Raw genomic sequence first — 16650 nt, 5'->3', positions numbered from 1 at the left:
TGTACTAGGCTAATGCTACTTATTCCGCTTTTTCCAGGATTTTTACAAATTCTTTTGGGGGCTGGCCACATTTTTGGGTCAAAATTTCAAAAACTTAGTATAACAAAAATTGGCTCATGCAGATCACATTGTAATGTCCTAAATATGCCTAGTATACATTTATAACACCCCTGGAATGTTGTGTCATATTGGAATAATTCAATGAGTAAAATTGTCATGTTTGTCTGTCCACAACTGTCAAACAGGATATTTTGTGCATGACAGACCCACCATGGACCTCATTGGAAGAACTGGATGAGTCATTTTGTCAGTGATACATTGTACTGTTTTATGTGTTTCATCTTTTATTTTAGGATATAATTGTGGAATCTGTAGATAGACTTCAGTATGCTGACAAGCTACTGAGGGACTAAGTGCACAGCAGAGCAGAACAGCAAGAGGCCTGATGATGCAGCTAGGGCAGAGATGCTGAAAGATTGGAAAAACAAATCAAGCATGCTGGAAGGGAGTGGTCAGCTTGTCACCTATGAAACAATGTCAAAGAGAGACAAACTTGGATCTGTGCACAAGGCAGTCATGCCCACAAATGAACCTAAACAGCTCAGAACCTTCACAACACCTCTACATATAACATGCTTACTTCACAGTTATTCTGTGGTAGAACAGGATATTTTAATACATTATTTATTTATCATGTTTTCTGGGAGATAAGATACTGTAATTTGACCTAGAACATTTGGCATGCTCTCAGTACCATATTCTTGTACATAAAAATTGTAGTTTAGCATGTCATGTTTTTAGAGAAAACATTGAACTGCTGTTCTGTTTTTTTTTTCTTTTTCAGGTGAACATTGAAAGACTTGGCCAAATGTTTTTATTATTATCACATACAAAACATATATCATTTACTTTTGATGTTCTATGTAACATTACATGTTCTTCAATGATCAGTGTGTTTAAATTATTTTGTGGTAAAGTATTTGATTAATGTATTGCATAACATGTAGAAAGCAGTACTAATAATTTTTTTTGATGATTGTTTTTGGTTTTTGGTGGTGGGTCATGGTAATTGTTTTTCACCAATAAAACATTGGAAATCCACTGTGTCATGTTTTCTGTCAGAAACACCTTTCAAAATTCAACATTATTGCCAGTTGTTTCAGCAGAGAACAAAACAAAGTATCTTTTCAAAGATTTTTTTTCCCTATGTTTGTACAAAGAAAATTGTAAAATGCTTGCTGTGTATATTACACCAGCCTGGTACCAACTGAGTGGACAACTCAATTGGGCACTGCCTTGCAGTGCCTCAAGAGCTAACATGTTTCTAGGTTGAAGGGTCAAGGCCAGGACCAGGGCAAGGGTTGGATGAGACCAGTTGAGACCAGGGTACAGCCAGTCTAGGGTGGTCTGGACACAGTCATGACAGAGGTCTGGGTGAAGAGGCCAACTGAGACCAAGGCTGGAATGGCCAGTACTGAAGGGCAGGAGGGTGAGAGAAGTGGCAAACCAGCTTCAGGCAAGTCCAGGTGAGCATGGACAAGTGAAACCAAGGCCAGGCAGGCCAGTAACAGACAGTCTGGAGACCAGAGAGGGGGTCCAGGGCTCCAAGGCCAGTGTAGCAATGGCCAAGTGTGGAGACCAGACCCAAAAACTGCTGAAGCTGAGTGCCAATGGGGAACAGGGAAGGTGTTAAGGGCCGGGACTGGCCAAGTCCAGGCTTGGGGACTGCACTGAAGGTGCACAGAGGTCCAGAGATCAATAATGGGGGGTCAGGAGGTCAAATGAGTGACATGATCCCAGTGTCCAGTACAGTAGATATGGACCAAGACTGCTGGGATAGAGTGCTGGGGTGACTGAGGTAAAGACCAAGGATGAAGACTGAGGTAACCAGCCAGGGGTCAGAGACAGCTTGGGGGAGCTAACAGAAGTGAGCCTGGTTGTTGCGGCCAGCTCAGAGGCAAGTCTGGAGGGTAATTCCAACCTGGAAGTGGGCTCAGTGTGAGTCCAGGTTGGTGGTGAGTCCAGATGGTGAGTCCAGCTCAGGGGCTGACATGGCTGGTCTGGAGTCAGGCACAAACAAGTGGCAGGCAGGAGGTCAGGAATGAGGGAATGGATGCATTGAGTTTCAACCATAGGAACATAGTACTGGGGGTAATGCAACCCAGGGTGTGCAGAGTACCAAGGCACACTGGTTACCTCTCTGCTTCAGCAGAGATCTCTTGGTTGGGCCCCAGAGTCAGAGGAGAGGTATCCTGATGAGTCCTGATGGGCAAGGTCATGGGTCAGGGCTCTAGAGCAGGACCTAGATATGATGAAGTGACTTGCACAAGTGTGAGTCAGAACATACTGTGAAGTTTACCCTTGGGTGAGTGGGTGTCATGACCATGTTACAGTGGTGCCTCTGCACCTCTGTTTGCATTTTCATTTATTCCACTGTTATATGCTTTGCTAATATGCTCTAAGTTCACATTCCTACACTATACAGTGTTATGGTATGTTGTGACTGTTTGTTTTCCTTTGTTTACCATTTTTGTGCACTTAGCAGTTGTGTGTGCCCAGTGTATTTTCTCTTCAGTCTCTGACACTGGGCACAAGGTAATGTCACTACTTAGCTGTTGAATACAGTCTCTGACACTGGGCACAAGGCCTACTTTGTGGGATATTTTAACAGGTTATGAGCCCCATGCTCTAGAAATTTCCAGACCCATCATACAACACATCATCCACCTCTGTGCAAATTTTCAACCTGCCACACCCACTCCCTCACCCTCTGTTGCAATTTCCTTGCCTCCCAGCTTCGAGACTCACCCCATCTATTCCCTCCTCATCTTCGACTTCCAAAAATCACATCTATGGCTGAGGACCAATCCCACTTGTCGCTCTCTGTGACCAAACTCACCTCCTCCAACTACAACACCTGGAAAGGCAAAATGAAGGCTTTCCTGCACACCAAAGGCCTCCAGACTATTGTCAGTGGCACTGAAAAGCACCCTGATGAATACAAAACTGAAGCTAGAGCCAAATGGGACCTCAAAGCAGACAAAGTGGCAGGAGAACTCTACCTGGCACTCTCTAGTGAGCAGAGGACACATGTGGATGCTGTACAGGATGACCCAGTGCAAATCTGGTCAACTCTGGCCTCCATTCACCTCCAGCAGCACCCTGGAGCTCGTTTTAATGCCTGGGATGATTTCTTTTCGATCAGGAAGCAACCAGATGAGTCCCTCAGCTCCCTAATCACTAGAATCGAAGATTCTATGTCTAAAATTCAAGAATTGCGCCCCAAGGACTCTACTACTCCATACTCCATCAAGGATATGGACAATGAGCTTGTCTGTATGGCTATGGTGTGCTCTCTAGGCAAAGATTACTCTCACTTTGCCTCCTCTCTCCTCCTGTTCCAATCCCTGGACAAAGAAAAACTCAAAGAAGTGTTCCTGCCTGAAGAATCACAGCAAAAGCATCACCCTGAGGCAGGGACATCAGATACTGCATTATACACCTCCTCCACAAATTGCAAGTGCCCACCTTCATTGCCTTGTGTTTTCTGTGATTATCCGGGGCACTGTGTCCATAAGTGTGTAAATATGGAGAGATCAAAGGCTTTCTATTGCTCTAGGAAGAATAAGAAGGACAAGAAGACTGCTACCACCACAAATCAAGCCTCTACATCATCTACTTCCTCCCCTGCAACTGGGACAGTGCCAACAACTCCCTTGTTGAACCAGAGCACTGTGCAGGCAGTGTTAAGATAACATGCCTTGTGCACAGTGTAAGAGACTGAAGAAAATTTCACTGGGCACACAGCAGTAAGTGCACAAAAATGATAAACAAATGTAAACAATAAACAAATGCAAACCAAGGACACTTAGAGTGAAGCTAAGTGTCCACTACATGCCTGTAGGGTGAGATAGAAATAGAAGAAAGGAAAAACATGATCTGAGGTGCACAGGCACCTGATATGAACACTCTGGAGGCCAGTGGGATGTCCCATGATAGCTTTGGAGGCTACTGTGGGACATCCCATCCTCCTCTCTGGAGGTCAGTGGTATGTCCCATGATAGCTTTGGAGGCTACTATGGGACATCCAACCCCCCTTTCTATAGACAGTGGGATGTCCCACCCCCTTCTCTGGAGGCCAGTGGGATGTCCCATGATAGCCTTGGAGGATACTGTGGGACATCCCACCCCCCCTTCCATAGGCCAATGGGATGTCCCATGGTAGCTTTGGAAGCTACTGTGGGACATCCCACTCCCCCCTCTGAAGGCCAGTTGGACATTCCACCCCTCTCCATAGAGGCCAGTAGGATGTCCATGTACTATACATATGTCAGAATACCAAAATGCTCTCAAATCAATTTTGTGGCAGCTTCAAGACAACCAGATCCACCCTGCAGGTCTGTATTGACATATTGCACAGGTAATGATATCTACTTTTCATACTAACTCACAGAGCACAGTGAAGGGCCAATGTCGCAGATTAAATGGGGGTAAATTGTGCAGCTGCAAATGGTAACAACATGGTGGGTCTGATAAAAGATAGACCTGTTTTAGTAGCAATGCAGGTAGATTAATTCTCAACACAAAAATAGGCTCTTAGAAAAAGCATTGAACAATGTTTATGGGGCAAAGTTAATGAGAGAACCCAGACAAGACCAAAATAAATCCAGAAGTCAGCCTCTGCAGCTCTACAGTGCTTGCATGTAACATAGAACTGTAGTATCCTGATGATGATAACAACACCTGATTAGTAAGCATAAGATGTTGCCCTGAAATAATGGGTAGATGGCCTGAATTTTGAGGGGAATAAAAACACTCAAAACTCAATTTCCTTCAAGTTTGACAGGTAGGGTTCTTCCACATGGTGAGGGGGGTGGGAAGGTTGGAAAGAAAGGATTGAAAGTGGTGTTGAGGCAAGGTTAGCAGTACTTCAGATTAAAGGGACTTGGGCAACATCAAGATAATCATGTCAATTCCATTTGAATTCCACTCAGTTCCCTCAACTCACCAGGGAATAACACTTACTTGATCACAGTAATAAAATATAGATAAAGTACACAGGAAACCAGGCAGCAGAATTCACCAGAGCCCCTGGCCATTGGACACAGTGACACTAGGAGAGTTGTCAGTCAGTGATCACCACATCAACACTTGCTTAATGTCACCATATTCCCTCCCCATTGCTGGAGGCTCCTTTATCTGTAGGTGTGGCCCCCAAGCTTCACCACAACTGTCCTTTGACCCAGCTCTCTGCAGCTCAAGCTCTTCAAACAAGAGTACAGTATTTTGAGTAGATGCATCTTCCCTGTAGAATGTCGATCAGTAGAAAATTCATTGGTAGATCAAGTGAGCAGCAATATGGCAGTGTGGCCACAGGAGGTAACAAAATAACAGTCAAGCAGACACAAATGCTCTTGCATTCAAAATGATGGAGAACTGAGAGATTTCATTCATTCATTGCTCACCCTATCATGGAAAAACAAACATGTATTTCTAAAGAAAATACTGAGGAGACTAATAATCTAAGTAATCCTCAGGAAATTCATGCTCATACTGTGCAGCACTGTCTCTGTCAACCCATCGCTGTGCTGTGGGCTGGGCTGTTGGGTAGTAGTCAGAGATATATGGAACATCATGGTAAATATGATGGTCAGGGTGAGATGGTATGCGATATGTCTGACAGGATGAAGGGAAATGCCCCAAACCATGGCAGGCAGGTGGTAATACCTATAGAGAAGCTAAACAAAATGTGACAATGAAGGATCAAATCACAAACATTGTAGGGAACATTGGAGGGGCCAGGATCATGATAGTTGGCATGGTCTTAATGAGGGTCCTGTGGGACATCCTATTGGTCTTTTTCAAGAAGCAAAATGCCTGGGATACTCACCTCATGTTCATATTAGGTGCCTGTGCACCTCAGATCGCATTTTTCCTTTGCTTTATTTCTATCTAACCCTACAGAGATGTAGTGGACACTTAGCTTTGCTCTAAGTGTCCTTGGTTTGCATCTGTTTATTGTTTACATTTGTTTATCAATTTTGCGCACTTACTGCTGTGTGCCCAGTGAAATTTTCTTCAGTCTCTTACACTGGGCACAAGTAGCCTCAGTTTGTGGTTATCTTAACACCTCATAATGCTGAGATGGTGGAAACTGCTGAGAAGGGCCAGGGTCCTGTGGGTGCAAACAGCTTGGGACAGCATCACAATGCAGATCCTGTGCAGTCCTCCATTAGTCTTTTAATCAACTGGTATGTCCAGACCTCACCCCATAGTACTGAGCTGGCAAGGGGCGCTCAGATTGACCAGACTCTCAAGTGTTCTTGTGGCTTGTACATGCTGGTGGGTCACAAAGTGCATCCTGTGCATGTCACCTGTTAGTTTCAACCAAAATGCAGCGTGGTAAACCACTACACTGCAGTCACCAGCGATGGGGCATGCATCCCTGCCTTCATCATGCAGGGGCATTTGGCAGTCAGAGTGTGAAGCCTTGGGGAACATTAGTAGACACCAAAGGTTGAGTGGATTGACTCACCTCATGAGGAACTGTGTCATTATCCATCACCTCCACATGAGGCTGCTTGTGTGATGGAAATGGGATTCCACTCTGTGCATGAGGTACTGCCATACCTGGATCCCCTTCTTTGTGAGACTTCTGCCACTCAGGATCGTCAGACACCTTGTGCAAAACCATGCCATCAGGAGCCTTGACCAGTGTGATCTCTCCCTTTAATGGGTGTGCATCCCCTATGCTGATGACATCTGCAAAAATGGTCAGTGATCAGCTAGACAAAAAATGTACACAATACCTTCATTCCAGGGTTTGATTTCAACCTCCAGCACACCATCCAGACAATCATTTTTCTCATCATCATCATCATCATCATCATCATCATCATCATCATCATCATCATCATCATCATCATCATCATCATCATCATCATCAGATTGTCCATTGTACCTCAAGCCTAGCTTTCTCTGCAGATAGGGTACCACAAGTTGGCAGAGAACATCAGCTTTGAGTTTCTTGTACTCAAAACCAGGGCCTGGTGGGGGCACCCCAAGCAGCCAGTTGATTATGATGAGAGAGTTCCTCCTAACAAACTCAAGAAGCCACTGCCAAATGATTTTCTGGGGATCACCAACTTCAACCCCACACATCACTTATGGGAAGACAATTAGAAGAGAATATATGGAATATCAGAAATATGTACTGCGTAGATCTTTGAGCACCATTATCAACTTCTCCTTCATCATAGATCCAAATACCTGGCAGTTGTGATCTCTTGGTATCTCCTTCATTCAACAACACAACTCCAATGCCACAGCTGAACTGGCAGAAGCACTCGTCCCTAATAACCCAGCCTCAGTACCATTACCATCCCTGAGACACCTAATTGCCATGAGTCCAAGTAAGATATGTGTAACATCACTTACTTAAATATTGCAGTGTACTTGTCCATAAGTCCCCAAACATCAATGGCATGATCATTGATGTACTTTCATATGATATCAGAACCACCAAATATGCCAGAGGTCTGGCATCCTGCAGGGTCTTGTCCAACATACATCACAACTCCAGCAATTTCAATGTCTTCAAGAGCTGACCACACTTCAGCCTGCTCAACAGTAAGATCTGCCCCCCATCCACCCACTTACAACCACTTACCAATCCAGAGAACTGCATCTTTGCATTGTGGACTCTGACTGCAATGGACTTGACTGATTTGTTAGTGGGCACTGCTGAGGAGTTCTTGCTCCATTCATAAACAGCCTTCAACTTCTCCTTTCTTGCTGTGGTGTCATCTTTGGGGATATCTTTCATGAGTTGGTTGTACTCCACTGTAATGATATTGTTGACCATGTTTCAGTTGGCTGGGAAGAATGTTATAAAGAAAATCTGTGACAAGGGCATGCATACCACCATCAGGTTTTGCTTGGGTGGCCCAATACCATGAGTGGAAGAGATTGGCCTCATTGAGCTTCATGTGAGATGGTTTGACACTGAGCCCAGCAGCAACAAGGATGTCACAAGGAGACTTGCCATGTTGATGTCCAAGTTCCTCTGCTTTTGCCTTGACTTCAGCCACAAAGTCATGTATCTCATCAAGAGTGGCATGGGACAAGTTCCCAGTCTTCTTAAATTTTGCATTCCAGGCAGGTTCATGATCATCCTGACTCACTATATCACTGTTGTCAACATCCATAGCCCTACTTTTGCCCTTGCTTTTAGGTTTGTGTTCCACACAGTGACCAGGATGATGTGGGGGAAACTCATCTTCAGCATTGGAACTGGAGTCTTCAGCTGGTGGCAAAGATGGAGAAAGCAATGATTCAAAACCATCCCCATCTACTATGAGCATGTCAATATCAGAGGAGAATACATTGAAGGGCAACAAAAGACACATCAAAGGATAACAAAGTGTCTAGAAAAAAAAAGTGAAAATGATACAGGACACTTGGTGACCCTCATGAGGATCCAAAGCACCTAGCTTTAGACCATTGGGCACCAAACCCACAGTCAGATGAGAGGAGTGGGGGGCACCAAACCCTGGAGTCAAGGATATAACAATGCAACATCTACAGCACTGTGAGAGAATGAGAAAAATATTCAAAAAAAATGAACCTTCATTGTCCAGAAGTTGACTAACCCCATCATCAGGATGTTGACTGCCCTTGTCAGCTTAAATGTTGACCTCAACCTCCTCAGCCTCAGCCTCACCAGCATCCTCCTCCATTGGAGCACCCTTGACCTGGTCTTCCTGCAAGATCAGGGTAGTGGAATTTTGGGAGGACACAGAGACACTAGGAATGAGTGATCTCCTCCTGTCACAGAGACTGAACATATGTTCTTCCCATCCTTCAGGTGGTTGCACCATGTGCCAGGGCTTGGGCTTGTCTTTTTTGATCTGTGAAGGCAGGGGTCAGATGGGATCGACAGTGACAAGATAACTAACCTCTGGTGGAGGGGCCATCTTGGTGGTGGGGATTTTGTGGTTTCAAAGAACCCAGGTGTGCAAATCCATAGAGTCGTCCACAACTTGGTCAACACCTTTCAGCATGCAAGGCATGTCAAGAACAATGGGGGAGGAGGGGAAAAGCAGTCAGATGAGGTATTTAAGTAAAGTCATGCCTTACCTGACATAAAAAAACCCATGGAGTTATTCGGTAAAATGGCAGGTTGTTGGGATGGAATAATGATGCTTGCAGTTATTACATGAGTAGCAAGTGGAACAAAAGGAAAATATCAGAAAAGAAGATTGGTGTCATGCTGTATCAGTGATAAATACCAGGTGGAACAAAGCATAAGGAATATACAACAAACCAATACCAAAAGAGTACATACCACCTCATAATAACATATGCATGCAATGGTAGTGAGCAGAATGGAAGATGTAATAATGAACATGGAGGAAATACATCACTAATAAGTGGAGACTCAAACCCCTGAAGGCCCAAAACAGAGGGAATATGTACCACTTGGTAATGGAATACATGTGCAATGGCAGTAAATGGAGAGCCTCAGAAGATGAGCTCTGTTTGTGTGGGTTTCATGTGTGTGATCAACAACAAAACATTGGTAAATGCCAGAACAGCAAGAGAACAGTAAGGAAGATGCAACAACCAAGACAGAGGGAATATGTACCACTTAGTAATATGATACATGTGTGACAACAGTGAATGGAAAGGCTCAGATGATGCCATGACTCTGTTCCCAAGGGTCTTGTAGACACAATCGACGAGAACCTTCAAAGGCTCCAAACCCCCAAGGGTGCCAAGCCCTCAACTCTCATGGACAACCATGCCAAACAGTCAGGGCAAGAATGGATGGAGGTCAGTAACAACACATCCATGAACAGATCCCAATCTTGAAACCTTTGTATTTGTGATATCTCCACTTACCTGCACCAGGTGGAAAATCCATTAGTAGTTGTGTTGTTGGTTACACTTGAGCCAAATTAAGAATTAAAAATAAAAAGCAAAGCTTTATACAAAACAGGTATGTTTACAGGGTCACCATGAAAAATACTCTGGTCAAAGTATGCCAACACTTGTCTGCCAGGGACAGATCCCTTGGTTCCACATCCAGATGTCCACAGACAAGAACAGTGGCAGAGTCAGGGGTGTTGGCAGATGTTAGATGGATTGATACAGGGGGAGTGGGGACCTCCAGTCTGATGGGGGAAAAGGGGAGGAAAGGGACCAAAGTGGTGCCCTCCTGACAGGATGATGATGTTGAGGGAGCCAAACTCGACAGAAATGATGGTGCTATGGGAGATGATTCCTGTCAAGGAACAAAAATCTTGGAAAATTGCCCACCTTCATGCTGGGATCTCAAAAGTAGGAAGGGTTGCAGCATCAATTGTGCTCAGTTTGAGATGCGAAACAATAGTGATTAGAGCGCCTGCATAACCCTTGAAAGTTAGCTATGAGACAGTGGTTAGAAAATCATGCACTTAGGTTGATGGCACTTATGCTTTGCCCATTATCGAGTGAGGGTGGCTGGCACATAGTGAGACAAGGATTGGAAGGGAGAGGGAGAGAAACACAGACAATATTGTAAGTCAATAGGTGGATCTCCAACAGAACATTCTTCTTCCCCATTTGTTAGCAGCCATGGAATAACACATAGGATCTGCCTCAGTGAATCCTGCATGCATGGTCTGTAGAGATGTCATAATTACACTCTTGTTAAACAGATCATTGTGTGCCCCAGGTAAAGAATATAACTAATGGATGTTGTTGTTAGTGCCTGTGCACCTCAGACTAATTTCCCAGGTTCCTCACCTTCCATATTAATGATGTGTTCACTTATTTCCCTCAGTTGTTCTTTGTTTGTTCAGTGTTCACATTTTCACTGTGCACAGAGTCTCTTGTTCTTTAGTTACTGACTCTGTGCACATAGGTGTGTAAAGCTACATAGACAACAATTCAGTTACTGACTCTGTGCACATAGAGTGCTGAGTATTGGGATATCTTAACAATGGAATAGATGCAAAGGCTAAACACTTACTCATTTGCAGCTCACTATGATGGAAGCAGAGACAACACTAGGAAGGACAGGAAGACTTAATTAGCATCCCTACACAGGAGTAATTGGGGATCAGGAACTGAGGAAACAAGCAAGCCTTGAACTCACCAGCTTGTAAAATGAACAGAATATCCTCAGGAAATGAAAAGGTAGAGTTTAGGGTATATCCATACCAAGATGACTTTTGAAGGCTCCAAGCCTTTGAGAGCTGCCAAGGGCACCAAGCCCCTGGCACTTGGTGGGGGACACACTGAACATTCCCCTGGTGTAATAGATGTTGAAGAGAACATACCATTGACCATGAAAGTAAGAAAGCAAAGAAGAGAAACCTGATTAGCATCTCCACACAAAGGTGGTTGGAGCTCAGTAAAGGAAGGGAGATGCAAGCCTCAAACTCACTGGTGGGCAAATTGAAAAGACTCTAGTACCAGAAGGAGAAGATGGAACTGGGGGTAGCCATGGCAAACCATTGGCCTTAATAGATAATGGAGAGAATGCTGTGTTAACCAGGAAAGTAAGAAAGCGAGTAAGAGAAACCTGATTAGTGTCCCTATACAAAGATGATCAGAGATCAGCAAAGGAAGGGGGAGACACAAGCCTTGAACTCACCAGCAGGAAAAGTGAAGGAGTCTTGTCTCAGATGGACAAGGCAGAGCTGGAGGTAGCCATGGAAAACCATTGGCCTTAATAGATGATGGAGAGAACAATGCCTTAAGCAGGAAAGTAAGAAAGTGAGCAAGAGAAACCCGATTGGCGTCCCTATACAAAGACAATTGGAAATCAGCCAAGGGAGATGCAAACCTTGAACTCACCAATGGGCAAAGTGAACAAAGTCTTGTCTGAGAAGGAGAAGGCAGAGATGGGGGCAGCCAAGGACAAATGTCAACCTTAACAGATGATGGAGAGAATGTAGCATTGATCAGGAAGTTTGAGAAAGTGAAGTGAAACTTGATTAATGTCTTGGGGAGACACAAGCCTTGAACTCACCAGTGGGTAATGTGAACAGCTGAGTCTTGTTTGGGAAGTAAAAGACAGACTCCAGGGTAGCCAAGGAAAGCTGGCAGTCTTCAATGCCCCAAGTTGCACTATACAAAGTAGCACCTCCACAAGATGGACTCTTGTCTGCGTGACTGACAGCCAACCCATACCAAGACAACTCTTGAAGGCTCCAAGCCTTTGAGAGCCATCAAGGGCACCAAGCCCCTGACACTTGGTAGGGGATGCACCAAGCATTCCCCTGGCATAGGATTGACAACAAGAGTGGAGAGTGGAGAGTAGAGAAGGGAAACAAGTGTGTGAACATGTCAACATTGTGTATGTTTTGTTACTAAGTATGCACCTATGACAATTAATTTGTTGGTATTTCCTCTGGGACTCTGGTTTGAATTGAATGCAGGGGCATTACAACATATGTTATATATTAGGTTCAGGCACCAATGAGCCTGCCCCACATGCATGAACCTGACAGCATACTGGTGGCATTGTAATGTTGCCATGGCACTGCCACCACCAAATAGTCCATGTGCACTGCCAGCAAATTTCTCATGCTAAGTCAGCTCTGACTTAATGCAGTAATGATCATGTGCTCACTGCACTTGTCACACTTCTTTTGCAAGCCCTTCAAACAATCCACACATCTTAATCCATGACCACCTTCATGCTACTGTCTAAGGTGAGTTCTTCTTTCTTCTTCTTTCTTTTTATCAATTCGTGTCATGGAGAGGAATGTTTGGCATGTTCCTCTGCCAGGATTCAAAGGGTTTGGTGCCCTTCGAGCACTGAGATAGGTTTGGTGCCTATCTCAGTAAACTTGGCATGCTTGTGGTACCAGTCATGTGGATGAGACTCCATTTCATGGAGGCACTACCTTGCATAGTGCAACTTGGGCCATTGAAGACTGTGTGCCTGGCATCTGTGCATGAAATCTTCATTGGGTGCAAGGTTCTTTATACTGTGTAGGTGCATGATCCACTTGTTTTCTCATTTATCTCCCCCTTGATGGTCTCACAGATACCAGCAATGCTAGTGTTATTGGAGGAACATTGGATGATGTGACTCCATGTCGTGACTGGTACTCCAACTCAGTGCCAGGGTGCACTTCAACAATTCTACTATAGCTGTATTGCTTTATTTATCTCTTCCCCCCTTCAAATGCCTCTTATCTCCTGGGTATGTTTTTATTGACCCTGTAGTGGAATCCATACTAAGACACTACATATTTCAGTTCTTATTTCATTTATAGGATTGATATGCCTCAAGAATGCACTCAACAGGTCATGGCAGCAACCCAACCAGGTGATGGGTGCACTCTATTATTTAACCTAATGTGGCTCATAACCAATGCATTCTCTTTCAGGGAATTATGGTACCTTTGACACATGCATTCTCATGAAATATAACAACCACTGGATCACCTCTCCTAATGCCAACTTCGTTCCCAAACCATTTCTCTTTGAGGGGAGGACAATCACACTCTGCCATGACAGCTGATTTGGCCACATCAACTGTTTCCAGTGGCCTCAACTATATGCCAAGTGCTATATGTGGGCCAGATGTATCCCTCAACATGCAGTCTATCAGGATGACCCGACATGGTCTTGGATGTGGTGGAACATCAGGAATGTGCTGGAAGACTTTGCCTTGGAGAGAGGATCAGCATTCAGGGTTGGTAGGGTTCATCTGGAAATCATGTATAAGTGACTAGAAGAGCAGGTGAAGAACTGGCCACCAAAGAACCCTGACAATGAGGGACCTCTCTGGGTGCACATATGGATTAGGCAATGTTGAAAGTCTCTCATGCATCTGAAGGTATGATATCTTGTTGTCTGATATTTCAATAGTTGACAATTCCATAGCAACTCCCATACACCTTCTGTGATACAGTGGTCCTAGTCATGCTCTTCCAATGTCTTTGTCTGGATATTTATGCTATGGTAGACTCCCTTGAGATAAAAATTACCCCCCCTTCTGGCCCATTTTTTAATGCAAAACAGTGTTGGATGGGTGCGTTTACCACAGATCCTGATGTCTGCAAGCAACTCTTTGATGCACACATCCCCATATGGCAAGTCTGGAAGCTGGAGTTAGTGCCAAAGGATATGAAGATACATCACAAGGTCAACATTACACACCTGGAGGGTATTATCACTACCCCAGATGAGTTCAAGGTTGGCCAAATGCTCAAGTGGAATGCTAGGTGGTATTACCCTGGTGATCCTATGCATGTCCACACCTGTGAAGCTCCAGTAGTGGGTCTTGAGCAATTTGCAGCACCTTGGCCAGACCCAATTCCTGCAGTGTTGACTTCCACAACCTCTGGCCCAGTGGCCTTGAATACTGCGAGTTCCAGCACACCCAGCTCCACCTCAGGAGTTGTCAGAATGGATAGGGCTAAACATCACAGTGGTCCATGTGGGTGTTTTGTTATTGATTGAGATCTTTATGCTTACAACCATCTGCTCAGATAATTCTGCAGGTTTGAAGAAGGCCAAGACTTCCACCACTCTGAACATTGACTTGCTGCAGGATTTTGATGATCCTGCCTTCCCTGCTCACATTTACTCATGGAACACTGTGCTTACTGATGTCAACAAGGACCCCAAGAGAATTCATGCTGGTGTGTCCAAAATCGTGTATTTTTTCCCTCACCCCATGCTATTTATGAGAGGCAAGTCCTTGGAGCAGCAGCAGAGGTACCTCTGGAATTGGTTGGTGGCCTGAGCAGGTTGGATCACATGACTCGCTGCTTCAGATGCATCCCCTGTCATTCCCCATTTGTGGTGTGATTATCTTAACACAATTCCTGACCGCATTTTGATCAGTTTTTTTGGGAACCAAATATGTGAAGCTGCTGATATCTTTGGTCCAGAGTTCATGAAGGTTCAGCATGATGTACCAAGTCATGTGCAGTTCTGCAATATTACAATTGATCTTGCAGACCTTGCTACCATTGACTCAGTAACAAAGGGCAAGATTCTCTGGGACCTGTATGAGCACAATTTCTGCTTCAAGCTGGTCACCCTGGACTGTCTGCTGGTGCCCACCCTCTGGTTGAGTGTGGAATCTGAGTGGCTGGACCAAGTCCATCAGGTAAGTTTTTGCCTTGCACCTCAAAATAATCCATTTACTGAATTTTTATGCAGATCTTCCTGGGAGCAGGGCTGGGGTTGGGTTGGTCAGGTAGACTGGGTTTGGGAAGACTGGTTAAGACTGGTGTGGCAGGGGGAGTCAATGGGGTTGGCATTCCTCCTGTAGATGTCCAGAAAGTTAGACTGCTCAGTACCCAATCAATCAACAGATTGTAGTGGGTGAGCCAGTCATGTCCAATGACTATCTTACATTCAGAATCCAATGGGGCTAAAAACAGGGTTACTGGGGTGACATTGCTGGTTGCAAACTGAACTGAAAGATCTACTGCTTGAGTGATGACAAAACTTGACAACCCATCAAAGAGCCAGAGTTGGATAGGAGACATGGGGTAAGGGGCAAATGAATGTTGATTAACAAATTCTTTATCTATGAAGCTATGTGTGGAACCAGAATCCACTAGTGTACAAAACCAGGGCAAATTGTGACTGACAATGGAAACATGGGGAGTTAATGAATTTGGATTAGAAAGAGTGGACACATTGAGATGAGCCTCCATGGGTGCACAGCCAGAGTCAATGCAGCTCTCAGTCTGTGCAGAGTCCTGAGAGCTGCTACCTATTTTTTTGCCTCAGGGGCAGAGCCCAAGGTTGAGGCTGGTGCTGCCTCAGAGGTGGCTGCAGTGTGAGCTTTGGCTTTCCTGAAAGCTCCCCCTATTGCCCTGATCAATGCAGCTGCATATGTATGCACTTGCGAACTAGAGGGATCTACCCAATTCCAACTTCATCTATGCCCACTGGACACAGCCCTGGCCCAGTCTACCTCTACCAGTCCTCCACTGGACCTGGCCAGTGTACCAAAGGACTACCATGACTTTGCTGACATCTTTAGCAAAGCCAAGGTGTCTACTCTTCCCCCACACCAGAGGTATGACCTTGAGATTGAATTGGAAGAGGGTACTAACACCACCCATTGGAACCATCTACTCACTGTCCCTGGTCAAGCTGCAAGCTCTCCAGGCCTTCATTGATTCATCTGGCCCACCTCTTCCCCCTACACTGCACCAGTCCTCTTCATAAAGAAGAAGGACAGTTCACTCCAGTTATGTGTTGACTTCCAGGGCCTTAACAAGCTCACCAAGAAAGACCAGTATCCTTTACCACTGATATCTGACCTACTAGACTCCCCTAGTTGTGCCAAAATTTACACTAAAATTGACTTGAGGCACACATACCACCTCATCCAGATTGCACCCAGTGATGAATGGAAAACAGCCTTTAGAACATGCTATGGGTCCTATGAGTAGTTGGTGATGCCTTTCAGTCTTACCAATGCCCAAGCTGCCTTTCAGCAGTTCATCAATTCAATCTTTGTGGATATGCTAGATGTCTGCATTGTCATCTACCTCAACAACATCTTAATCTATTCTGGAGATGAGTCCTCCTCACACAAGCAGCATGTCCAGGAGGTTCTTCACTGGCTCTGGTTGCATGGCCTGTATGCCAAACTGGAGAAATGCAAATTTCACTCAG

At 44.8% G+C, this 16650-nt stretch overlaps 2 protein-coding genes across 2 annotated transcripts; one reads left to right on the top strand and one right to left on the bottom strand.

Moving 5' to 3' along the window:
• Nucleotides 1-6264: 6264 nt before the first annotated feature.
• Nucleotides 6265-8975, bottom strand: F5J12DRAFT_780848 (uncharacterized protein; the record flags this gene model as incomplete). The annotated part of the gene is made up of 10 exons (XM_051742513.1): nt 6265-6489; nt 6536-6762; nt 6810-7163; nt 7347-7393; nt 7438-7499; nt 7670-7842; nt 7922-8350; nt 8520-8580; nt 8697-8909; nt 8958-8975. 10 exons carry the CDS (start codon nt 8973-8975, stop codon nt 6265-6267), a joined length of 1809 nt encoding a protein of 602 aa, XP_051602582.1.
• A 4853-nt stretch (nt 8976-13828) lies between these two features.
• On the top strand, nt 13829-16148 carry F5J12DRAFT_890049 (uncharacterized protein; the record flags this gene model as incomplete). The annotated part of the gene is made up of 6 exons (XM_051747377.1): nt 13829-13840; nt 13888-14443; nt 14496-14648; nt 14901-15121; nt 15175-15202; nt 15880-16148. 6 exons carry the CDS (start codon nt 13829-13831, stop codon nt 16146-16148), a joined length of 1239 nt encoding a protein of 412 aa, XP_051602581.1.
• Between the last annotated feature and the right edge of the window lie 502 nt (nt 16149-16650).

The sequence above is a fragment of the Pisolithus orientalis genome (assembly GCF_024613125.1).
Source record: "Pisolithus orientalis strain OTSU chromosome Unknown F5J12scaffold_6, whole genome shotgun sequence".
Classification (NCBI taxonomy): domain Eukaryota; kingdom Fungi; phylum Basidiomycota; class Agaricomycetes; order Boletales; family Pisolithaceae; genus Pisolithus; species Pisolithus orientalis.
Note: the sequence above shows the minus strand (reverse complement) of the source record. Positions and strands in the feature narration are given on the sequence as shown.